General features: G+C 41.8%; 3 protein-coding genes across 3 annotated transcripts in view; 1 reads left to right on the forward strand and 2 right to left on the reverse strand.

Moving 5' to 3' along the window:
- Positions 1-3347, forward strand: part of LOC144898632 (insulin-like growth factor-binding protein 3) — a 7811-nt gene extending 4464 nt beyond the window's left edge. The window contains exons 3-4 of the mRNA XM_078791557.1: positions 115-234; positions 2465-3347. Coding sequence (XP_078647683.1) covers positions 115-234; positions 2465-2590 — 246 coding nt within the window. The 3' untranslated portion in view covers positions 2591-3347. The remainder of the gene's footprint in view (positions 1-114; positions 235-2464) is intronic.
- A 1413-nt stretch (positions 3348-4760) lies between these two features.
- On the reverse strand, positions 4761-6088 carry LOC131126305 (insulin-like growth factor-binding protein 1). Its single transcript, XM_058068672.2, has 4 exons — positions 5698-6088; positions 5516-5634; positions 5289-5417; positions 4761-5208 (listed from the first exon to the last, which is right to left on the reverse strand). The coding sequence occupies exons 1-4, from the start codon at positions 6071-6073 to the stop codon at positions 5083-5085; spliced, it is 750 nt and encodes a 249-aa protein (XP_057924655.2). The 5' UTR covers positions 6074-6088; the 3' UTR covers positions 4761-5082.
- Positions 6089-7588: 1500 nt separating this feature from the next.
- Positions 7589-11894, reverse strand: LOC144898633 (uncharacterized). Its single transcript, XM_078791558.1, has 3 exons — positions 11440-11894; positions 9426-9797; positions 7589-8059 (listed from the first exon to the last, which is right to left on the reverse strand). Exons 1-3 carry the CDS (start codon positions 11521-11523, stop codon positions 7982-7984), a joined length of 534 nt encoding a protein of 177 aa, XP_078647684.1. The 5' UTR covers positions 11524-11894; the 3' UTR covers positions 7589-7981.
- Positions 11895-11911: the final 17 nt, after the last annotated feature.

Consider the following 11911-nt stretch of genomic DNA (forward strand, 5'->3'; position numbering starts at 1 on the left):
ATAAAAATAACCTAATATAGGCACTAAATTGGAACGGCGTACACAACGAATGTGGCGAGCTGCATATTGAGAGAATGAAAGGTAAGCGCTTAACTGCTTCTCCATCATGCGCAGGGTCCCTGTCGACGAGAGATCGTGAGCATTCTCAGCAGCCTGAAGATTACAGACACTCTCAATCCCAGAGGTTTCCGCATACCAAACTGTGACAAGAAGGGCTTCTATAAGAAAAAACAGGTAGGAAGCATATGAACATTCAGAGAAGCAAGAACTTGTCACAAAAATATGAAAACCACTGTCATGTGCTTGCAACGCAATGCCGTTTTGTAAAGAAACGCTACCACTGCTCTCTGAATCCATCTATAAACAGGACCCTAAGCCAGGGGTCTCAAACTCAATTTACTTGGGGGCCACTGGAACTAGGGTCTGGGTGAGACTGGGCCGCATCAGGTTTTCCAAAAAAAACCCCAGAAAAAAACACATTTATTAAAAACAAAAAAAATTTAAAAACTTTGCTTTGGTTCCAATTTTCTACAATAAAAGCTCTGATAAAACATTCCACTGTTCTCAAATATCCTACTTTTTATTTTTCTACACAAAATAAGATGAAAATAAATGAACAAAACAATAATAAAGAAAATCAATCAATCAGTAATAAATAAATATAATAATAATAATAATAATAAAACGGCAAATAATAAAAACTTAAGAAACCACATATAGTTGGTGGGTAGACAAATTATTTTTTTCAGATTAAAATGAACAAAGCATTATCAGAGCCCTGTAGACATGACAAAACACGACTATAGTCACATTTATACTCTTTTTATTTACAACATATTGCGCAACTGCAGGGTCTTGAGACACATGCTAACTCGCAAACTAGAGAGCTAGCGACCTAAACGGTAGCCTTCAAGTTATTTCCTTTAAACTTAAATAGCCAAAAACTTACCACTTCCACACGGATAGGGAGGATAACTATTAACAGTTATATAACCTTTAACATGAACATTAATCAAACGTAATAATTTTTTCTGGGTACATGATACCATACAGCATCCATATCAAACTTGCGCGGGCCGCACTAACATTAAACTTTCATATCAAGGCGGGGGCCTCAAACTAGTGTCCTGCGGGCCAAATGTGGCGTGTTTGAGACCCCTGCCCCAAGATATGGTATTTTCCAAAGAAAGCGTCAGTGTCTCGCCCCGTGCACGCTACATGAATAAAGATTCAGTGCAGTGACTCAAACTGCGGGCCTCCTGCAGCCCCAATTATAGACGTGAATCTGTCCTCCTGTGTTCATCGGTAGTTATTAGAGCCTCATCACTGCACCACCATACCAAGTGAGGTAGACCCCTAGCCACACTGGCACTGCAGACACTGAACCACAGGGCCCAAACCCTCAGTGGCGCTGCCTGGCTCAGGATGACGCCGGGGAACCTTTTCCAGCGAGACAGATGTCAAGGTGGCCGCCGGCACCCGACATACTCACCCCATAATTGCTGGACTTTTGAGAAGCGAAGGCCCAGAAATAGAGTTGCAGCCATCTCACCCCCCCCTTCTCTCCCCTCCTGCATCCCTCTGTAATAAATAAGCGGTTCTGACGCGTTCATATGGAGGCACTTAAGGCGCCAGTGCACTGCATGGCTTTTCTTATTACATAGCGCTGCCTCCTGCTTAATGGACATGTTCTCCTTTGACCCGCAATCATCTCATAAGCAGCCACACAAACACCAGGCTCATTGTCATTGTTTATGTAGAGTGGACGCAGCGTACTGTTCCGCGGCCCTTAGGGTGCTTCAAGGAGTGGCTGACTTTTCATGTGGGCCAATCTAATTTGGACACGTGATCCCTTAATAGCATTAAATGTCTCCTTGGTGAGTTGCATTTTTCTTCCTCCAATCTCTTGCAAAACACTTCTTGTTGCGATGTGTGTGTTACAAAAGAGGATTATACGGGATGCTGATCAGCAGCAGCAGCGCCCTTCTCCCTTGAAACCAATGGCTGCATGTTTTACTAGAGCCAAGGTTGACCTTTAGTAAAATTGGCAGTAAAATAACAGCCCTCGGGTAGCTCCACACAGACTCTGTAAGTCATTTGTAGTACCCATAATTTGGAGCCGTGGGGTATAATCAGCAACAGATGATTCGTGCTGCCACCAGCTCCTGAAAATAGATCTCGGTTCTCAGTTGTTCACGAACGTCCCTAAGCAAATATTTGAGCAGGTTTCTGTTTACCTTTAAGGCCTCTATATGTGTGCGTAACAGGAGGTAGACCATAAAAGTAGCTGAAAATACCACCGCACGGCCAAGGCTGCGTCCACTCTGCACAGTCCGCCTATTAATGCCTGTTAACTATCGCTGTTCTCCTTCATTGAGTAAAGTGGCCCGCTAGCCATAATGCTGCACATTCAAGTTTCTGCACATTTGGTCCACCTTTTTTTGTCCCTCCTCTTCACTTCCAGTGCCGTCCATCCAAGGGCAGAAAGCGAGGCTTCTGTTGGTGTGTGGACAAATACGGGCAGCCTTTGCCAGGTTTTGATGGGAAGGAACGAGGAGTCGCCCGGTACTACCACTCAGAGAGCCAATAGGAGCCAGACAGGCGGGGTTGTTTGCCAGCGAGAAAGATCTGTAAACAACCACGGACACTGAGGATATTGGAAGAGAGGTCAAGATGGTTCAGCCGATATATGGATGTTTGCTATTTCTATCTGCGGAGCCTTTTTTTTTTTTTTTTGGAAGGAGATGGATTCTTAACAAACTCTTCTGACAAAGACTCACCTGGAGTACTTTATCTCTGATGAGATGCACATTATTATTATGCACATTCATTCCTTCAGTGTAGGTTTTACTACTTTGTTTCTCCTTTCCAGGAGTGCTTCCTGCAGGGAATGCTCCTCAGGTGAGTGGGCCGACGCAGCTAAAACATGAAATACATCATCATCAGTCAGCAGGGCCATTTCTTATAAAGTAATACTTACATCTTTACGTCAAGGGTCCCCAAACTGTGGCTCAGGACCTAAAATGGGTTGCAAGTCAAATTTTCTGGGTCACCATGGAAGAAAAAAAGGCTTCTCAACAGCTTTGGGACTCGTGTTTGTTGTAATAGAATGTCTCAAGTGTGCTCTGTTATTAGTTTATGTACAGTATATGTTGATGTGTTGGCAAATTCTTAATGTTTTAAGTTGAAAAAGTCTGGGAAGCCCTGCTTTGTCAATAAGTAGTTGGCATCTACAACATAATGCAAGCCTCAAATGTCTATTTTTACTTAATAAAGGCACTATAAAATGATCAAACAATACTGTGTCAGTCAGGGTTTCCCAAACTGTGGCTTAGGATGCAAAAATGGGTAATTGGTGAACTTTAAGGTCATTCAAAAAGACAAATGCTATGGGATCTATGATCATTGTAATTTAACTGAATGAGATTTGGGGGAGTGGCATTAATGGCGGTCTCTCACGGTTCATGCTATAGACAATTAGCTACCAACAATTAGCAGTTGTGGCCGAGCAGTGTAAGTGTGCGGGATATATATAGTAGTACATTTCAACGCTAGCTCCCCTTCACCATGACAGACAGCACACTTAACCTCACGAGGGTGGCGAGGGTGCTGGAGCCTATCCCAGCTGTCTTCGGGCAAGAGGTGGAGTACACCCTGGACTGGTCGCCAGCCAATCACAGGGCACATATAGACAAACAACCATTCACACTCACATTCATACCAATGGACAATTTGGAGTCACCAATTAACCTAGCATGTTTTTGGAATGTGGGAGGAAACCGGAGTACCCGGAGAAAATCCACGCATGCATGGGGGGAACATGCAAACTCCACACAGAGATGGCCGAGGGTGGAATTGAACTCTGGTCTCCTGGCTGAGAGGCCTGGGCACTAACCACTCGACCGCTGTGCAGCCCGCATTCATTATTACTTTTTATATAATCTAGCGTCTTGAGAATGCTTCTGACATACTACTACATTAGCTACACTAGCAATTTTTGGCTTTTGGGTGAAATTTCAGTATGAACCTAATCTTCTGAATTTAAGTTGACCTATTGAAATAATCATCTCTGTGTGGAGTTTGCATGTTCCCCTGTGAGTGTTTTTTTTTTTTTTTCGGGTGCTTTTTGGCTTCCTCCCACATTCCAAAAACATGCTAGGTTAATTGGCCACTCCAAATTGTCCATAGGTATGAATGTGAGTGTGAATGGTTGTTTGTCTATATGTGCCCTGTGATTGGCTGGCGACCAGTCCAGGGTGTACCCCCCCCCCCCCATTGCCCGAAGACAGCTGGGATAGGCTCCAGCATACTCCTTCAACCGTTGTGAGGATAATGTGACCAGTTGAGAAGTTCGTAGTTAAGACCTTGCAAGTAGTGCACATTTCACTACATGCTACAATAACCGTACCCTTTTCTTCCATCTGTTGTATTATCTGATTTGATTCTACAGGTAAAAGATGGAAAAACAACAATAATGACCCAAAATGTTTGCACAATATTGTATATTACACATTTAAACAATGCAATCCAGCAGATGGTTCAGCTATCAACAATAAAAGCATATACACAAGAATGAATGATAATAAATAGTAGAATGTTGGAAAAGTTTAAAAAAAAACCCACAGAGGTGATCTGAGGTAGACAAACGTAAAAAGAGGCCATGTCAGAAGAAGCTGGGAAGCAGCTTGGATGAGCCCTGATTTGTTTGCATTTGGCCGACATGCACATACTTGCGGCCATCCAAGTATCCCCCATTGAGGAAATGAAGATGCATTCAGACAATGTCAACATGTTGCATGAATGAGCGGCTGTGTTGTTTGGTTGTGGCGGGGCACCGCCGAACTCCAGATTTGAAAGAAAGAAAAAAAAAAAACCCTGAAATGAGCTTGGCAGGGCTGTGGAGCTGTGGTTTTTTGAGGAATGGAGTTATTTAGTCAGGAATACAAATGTATACAGTGCTGCCCTATTTACAATTGACTGAAAAAAAAACACGGGAAAGCTTATAAAAATAAAAATGCTGTTTCGAATGTACAAGTAATGAATAAATATATCTTGGTATATAAAATAATTTACAACTACTTGTTAGTAAGTGACTTCCTGGTGGCACTCTGTGTCACCAGGGAGCTCACTCGCTCTTGGGATAACCTTTCCGTTCCACGAGGAGACGCACCAGCAGCGAGCGGGCGGTCCAACCAGGGATGACTCACACTGAGGATGGAGAAACAGACGAGGTTAGTCACGGGCAGATGGACCGTACTGGAATGTTCTTGAGGGATGGAGGGCCTCACCTGCTTGGCCTTGTAGAAGCCGTGCTTGTCGCAGTTTGGGAGGTAGAAGGTGGTAAACGTCTCTCCGAGGTCCTGCTGGGAGCTGGCGATCGCCTCCAGAGCGGCGTGCAACTCAATGTGGCACGGACCCTGCGCAGAGGTGGCAAGTGAGGAGAATCCAAAACAAATTTATATTCCCTCTTGTGGAAGGAAGGTAAAATTGCATTTGTATAGTTTTTTTCCCTCACCTGCTGGACCAGTTTGTTCCGAATTTCATTCACTTTGGCCCTGAAGCTCTCATGTGCCTCTGCAGTGTCTCCTAGGAGGTACTGCAGGGAGCTGTGGTCCGGGACCCCTTCAGTGTCCTCTAATCACACAAAAAGCATTCAATCATTCATCATATTAGCTGAGGTCAAGATGCTGAGACTACCTTGGGTCAGATCCTCAGTGCAGACTCCCTGGCCCCGTGTCAAAGCATGCAGAGGCCTAGCTTCCCCGGGCCGGGGCATGCAGCGTAGTCCGTTAGCACAGTGGGCCGTGTACACGCCGCAGGAGCTCCCACTCTCCAGGGCGCACGCCATGCAGCAGCCACAGCCGGGCTCCCTCAGCACCTGCCCGCAGTCGGCTGGAATAGCGGGACACTCGTTCAGTTTCTCCTGGGTGCATGGGGCACAGCGGATGGGCTCCAGTCCAACTACTGGGGAGGACCTCGCCACCGCTGCCATGATGGCCAGCAACAGCAGCAGCAGCATCTTCTTGTATAATGAACACATCTTTGTTACTTTTTCTGCTGGTCCATCCAGCATGCAGCCTTATTTATACATCAGCCTGGCCTCCATGGAGGGGTTTAATGATTGACAGGTTGCCTACAGAAGTGGATTGACCCCGCTTGACGTGCGTGGCTGCAGGTTCACAAGGTCTGCAGTCAATATTGACTTTGGAACAAAGCGATTGGAGAGCAAAACAAGCTTGTTTGGGGCAGCTACTGACTCACTGATGATGCCTGTTTCTTTAAGAACACAATAATAATCATGTTTGCCTAATCAATTCAGTGTTTTTTAACCATGTTTTGACACCAAAACCTTATTTTCTCCTTCAGTCTATTTACTTAAGGTTCATCTTATCAGGGAGATAAACTTTTTTTTTTAAGAATTGCATAACTCCCACCCCCCTTAGAGTAGAATCATAACATGTTTGTCTGAAGAAAGCGGTCAGTAATTGGTTGCTTCCTTTAGTGTAGTATTTGCGGCAAGTATAACACACACCTCAACACAATCAGACTCGAACACCACGTTTTGAACCCTGGCCTCTCATTTGATCTTTTCTAAGCTGTAAACACATGATGTACATCAATGTAACTTCATAAAGCAACAACTAAACCATTACCATTAAGTTTCCTTCATAAATAAACAAGCTAAAACAGCTTTACAAGTGTCCGCATTGTTTGACCTGTCCTGATGAGGTTTCAAGCCAATGCTGTGAGTTACACGGGTCCCACTGACCCAATGAATCATTGCTGACCTTGTGTACAAAACACTACACGATAACCTCTTCAAGTGCTTGGGGACATTTTAATATAGAAATGTATTTAAAGTGTATGACACTGATATTGAACAAAAGTCGTGCATGATCTTGCTCGAGTGTGACATAATCGCCTCTGCAGGTGTTTTGCTTTTTCTTTGGCTTTTTTTGTGTTCCAAAAAGATATAGTAGCATCACTGCATGTGCTGTTAAGTTCACTTTTTACACTTTTTACTGTAATTGTAACGTAATTACAGAGTAACTTTGGTTAGCATCCGCCCCAGTTAGCGTGTTTTTCAGTTAAAGTTGAAACTATATGGCAAAACTTTGCATCGGTTTGCATACATTTTGCACAATGTATGTACAATATGGCACCAGTCATTGCGTTATTCTTACATACACTACGTGAGCCCAAATGTGTTCTTAATGTATTTTGATCACAAATGTCTTTGTAAGCATAACTCATAACAATATCGCTTATATAAGAAATGGCAACCAGAACCCAAAGTCGGCTACGCCATCAACGGTTAACAACAAAAACATAAACGCAACACTCTGTGACAAAGACGCTCACATCGTCTTCCGTGACAGAGCGCCGCGGCCATCTTGTTTATGTATGTCTTCCACAGCGAGGGAAGATGAGAGCGTCTTTGTCACATACACATGAATGTGAGACAAATATAACGCTGAACATTTTGTAAAGTCAGATTTTTTTAATGCAAATGTATAACTCTCGTAGAACGACGTTCCTTGACTTTACTTGAGTCAAATTACAAATTAGTTTACTTACTTTATTGATTTTTTTTTTTTTTTACAAAATCAACTATTTGCATTTATTGCCGCTTCATTAAAAAAATGCTTTCCTTGTAGAGTTTTCCATGCATAATCATAATTCTGCCCAAAACTAAAAACAAGTACAAGTACACACAAACACTGAGTAGCAAAACGACCCTTGTCGGTGATATTGTGGTTTGCATTAAATGTTTATCCTAACATGCATCAACAGTCTCTGAAAAATGACGATTATGGCACAAGAAGGCAGAACCTAAGGTGTAATACATGTAGACCAAATTAAGAATAGAAGCGATTTTTACGTCATGGAACACTTATGCACACTGCCATAATGGCAGATATTAAAGAGAAAGGAAAATGGACATTATCACATGGTCTCTGTACCGGTGGGACTCCTCGTGTCACTCTATCACCAGCTGATGAGTTTTGGCCTCCTCAATGTTGACCATCACATCCATCAGCCACTGGGGAAACTCATCCTGTGACAAGAACAGGATGTTAGAACAGAAAAAAATTAAAGTAGGCTATTTAACAATTGATGAATTCCATGGAGATTTTTTGCCCCCAGAATTTGCATAAGCAAGATCACATGAGACTCCAGCTCAGTGGGCATCTAAAGCATCTAAATATTAAAAAATATATATTTAAAAATCAAAGGAGTGAAGGGCCACTTGGATATATTGTAAAGCAACATATATAGATAATGTTAAGACATTATATACTGTATTCCAAAAACATGCTAGGTTAATTGGTGACTTCAAATTGTCCATAGGTATGAATGTGAGTGTGAATGGTTGTTTGTCTATATGTGCCCTGTGATTGGCTGGCAACCAGTCCAGGGTGTACCCCGCCTATCGCCTGAAGACAGCTGGGATAGGCTCCAGCATACCCACGACTTTTAAACTTTCTCCACAAATAATCTTTGTACGCAAGTCACAATATGGCTTTATTACCACAATTACACATTTTAATGCCATTTTCTCTTAATATTTTGAAAATATATACAGCATTTTTCCATTAAAAATATATATATAGTCCAATTTAAACTGTCTTGTAAATTAACAGATTTCAACTTTATTCTTATAACAACTTTTGCAACCAAATTTTCCAAAACTTTATACAATTGTTTTTCTATAATCTTTCAGCTTTTAAAATATTTTATATTTCAACTTCATACTACTAAAATGTAATTTTTCCCTTATATTATATATTCCTTGGAATATTACAGTTTTTTCCCATTAAAAAGTTATTGTTGCATTATATATTTAGAAAGTGCAATGGGCCAAGAAAAAAATTTAATGAGTCCTGTAATGGGTAATAGCTCCCGATCTAAAAGGAATAGCCCCAGAAACCCCTTTGCTGCGATACCAGTGAAGAATATCCCTCATGGATAAGAGGAAATGTATGAAAGTGATGCACACATCTCTGTACAGTACAACATGGTTAAGTTGATAGTTTGTTTCCGTGTAGGCGAGCAAATCCACTGCTTGTTGGCCTGCTGCCGTCACGTGACCAGAGGTGAGCTGACGACAAGCAAACATAACTGAACATTTTGACTGGCATGACTCACCCCAGTTGACATTCTCCTGATATTTTCTTCTCTCAAAGTCCAAAAATGACTTGAAGTAATTCCATTTCATTGTAGAGGAAAAAGGACCAACTTATGAGCATGCCTTGTGTATTACATCCTTTTCACCCAGTGATCCGTTCCTGCCTGGATACAACTATTTACTAATCTAATCAGTGTGGACGCACAATTTTTTTTTTTACACCCCACCAAAAAAGAAAAAAAAAATCCCAGGAAGGTTTCTGTGTAGACAGAGCTTTACAAAAATGACAACTCACAAAATGAGACGCCCTCTTTTTCTCCTTTTTCTGGTGTGGTTTGATGTTCCTCTTGTAATGTTTCCGTATGTCAGTTGCTTTTATTCTGCTCATACGGTCCCTCCATGAACTCCCCCGACTTGCGTGGCTGTTGTCATCAAGCCCAGAGTCGTGAAAAGATGAGTGTTCCAGGTGACTCCTGCGAGACCGTCGCTTGGGCCTGAGGACCTTCAGAAGACCATCATCATCCTCATCATCATCCTCATCATCATCCTTCTCCTCCTCTCTCTCACTGTCTGATGTCACTCTTTGTTCACGCTCTTCTTGAATTTGAATTCTTTCATCTACATCCTCACATTCAGATTCCTCCTGGATGGTTGCCAGCTGGAGAACCTGGCAATACAATGTTCTATTGAAATTAAAGCCGCAGTAAGAAATAACTTCTTGTCCACCAGTTTACACTGAAGTATCCCTTTACTGTTAGCGTGGCAAAGTGTGCACAAACACTACACAGAACTCTAAACAATAACATTTGCACTCAGTAATCCCAGAGTCTAGGCTCCCACCCTCGGCCATCTCTGTGTGGAGTTTTCTCTGGGGACTCCTGTTTCCTCCCACATTCCAAAAACATGCTAGGTTAATTGGCGACTCCAAATTGATTGATGAGATTGATATATAATTAAATCCAAGTCATGAGTAAATTTAAATCATGGCAACATGCCGTATGTTAGACTAGGGCCAAATATTTGAAGAAACATGGTTAGTGTTGTTTAAGCATCACACGATGGGAGGCCGTTTAGGGCAAAACACATCAAACATCTGCACACACCCGATGTACTCAAACACCCACTGATTTTTGGCACATATGCTCTGAAACAGGGCAAAACACATAAAAAATATGTACACAGAAACACAATTCACACACACACACACACACACACACACACACACATACATATAATGGGTACACATGCACGTTAAAAAGCCGTGTATACATACCGACAACAGGCACATACACGCAAATAAACACGCACACCCAGATATAATATTCACATGGACAACTTAAGTTATTCAACGGGCCAAATCAATTTGGTGCTCCCGGAAGCTCAGTTCAGTGTCACCGGAAAAAACTGAAACTGAGTTGTGACTTTCAGAATAAAATACACGCATGCTAAACATGCTGAAACTCAAAATTAGCAAGCAAGTGATGTGGTTTGTTCTTATGGATTGTAAATGTACACAAAATGAATAATGAGTCCTTGTCTCTCAAGTATGAAGTTTTTATAATAAAGCCGACATCAATGTAAACGTTTTGTTTTTACAGGAAGACACCACTACAGCTACTTCCGATTTTACCGCTTCAAAATAATGTTCTCAATTTTAAACATTTTTATAGTCTTTGCTGTAAAAACTTCCTACTTAAGAGCCAATGACTCATTATTCATTATTTTGCGTACATTTACAATCCATGAGAACAAACCACCTCGGTTCCTTGCCAATTTAGAGTTTTAGCATGTTTAGCTTGAGTGTATTTTATTCTGAAAGTCACAACTCAGTTTCAGGTGTCTTCCGGTTACACTGAGCTTCCGGGCGCACCGAATTTAATTTTCCACACACACTGAATAACCCAAGTTTAAACAGAGAAGAAAACTACTACTAACTGTGTGAATATTATATCTGGGTGTGCCTGTTGTCGGTGTGTGTACACGGCTTTTTAACGTGCGTGTGTACCCATTATCAGTGTGTGCGAGAATTGTGTTTGTGTATACAGATTTTTGATGTGTTTTGCCCTGTTTAGGGGCATGTGTGCCAAAAATCAGTGTGTATTTGAGTACATTGTAAGTGTGTGTTGCAGATGTTTGATGTGTTTTGCCCTAAACGGGCTGCTATAGAGCACAATTCTGAACAATAATACTAGCATTTGTGATACATGTATCTTGTGTCGTGCACCTTGGCAAATGCGTCAAGCTAAATTTTAAAGCTGCCGTTTGAAGCTAAAATATTTTTACATACTTGCAAAAACATAAAAACTCACACTCGACAGCTTAGCGTTCATCGTGGAAGCCTCCAGAATCCAACCCCAGGTGGCGGCGATGTTTCCTGACAAGCTTGATGTCATGTAAAGCGAGTTAAATTAAGAGCCTGTTTTGTAAAGCTAGACTACGCATGCGCACAGACGCAACACAATTGTCTTTGTTGAAACCTGGATAGATAAAGTTTTTTTCATCCTGTTGAATATAATTTAATCCGTATGAAAACGCCACCCTTGATTAGTGATTGACATCACTAGTGCAACCTAACGACAAGCAGCTGCCAATGAAATCAAGGTTTAACTGAACAAAGCTCGTTAATTTGTGTATTTAAGGATAACTAGACATCATTCTGTCATGTTCATTCACTTTCTAGAACAAAACATGTGTAGAAATGTCTTCACAGCTTGACCCTGTGAAGCCCTGACGCGTGGGAGGATTGTTTGTTTGTGTCTTTCACCTCAGGTCCCCCTTGTT

This window comes from Doryrhamphus excisus, linkage group LG6 (genome assembly GCF_037039965.1).
Source record: "Doryrhamphus excisus strain RoL-2023G ecotype Guam linkage group LG6, RoL_Dexc_Guam_v1.1, whole genome shotgun sequence".
Lineage (NCBI taxonomy): Eukaryota > Metazoa > Chordata > Actinopteri > Syngnathiformes > Syngnathidae > Doryrhamphus > Doryrhamphus excisus.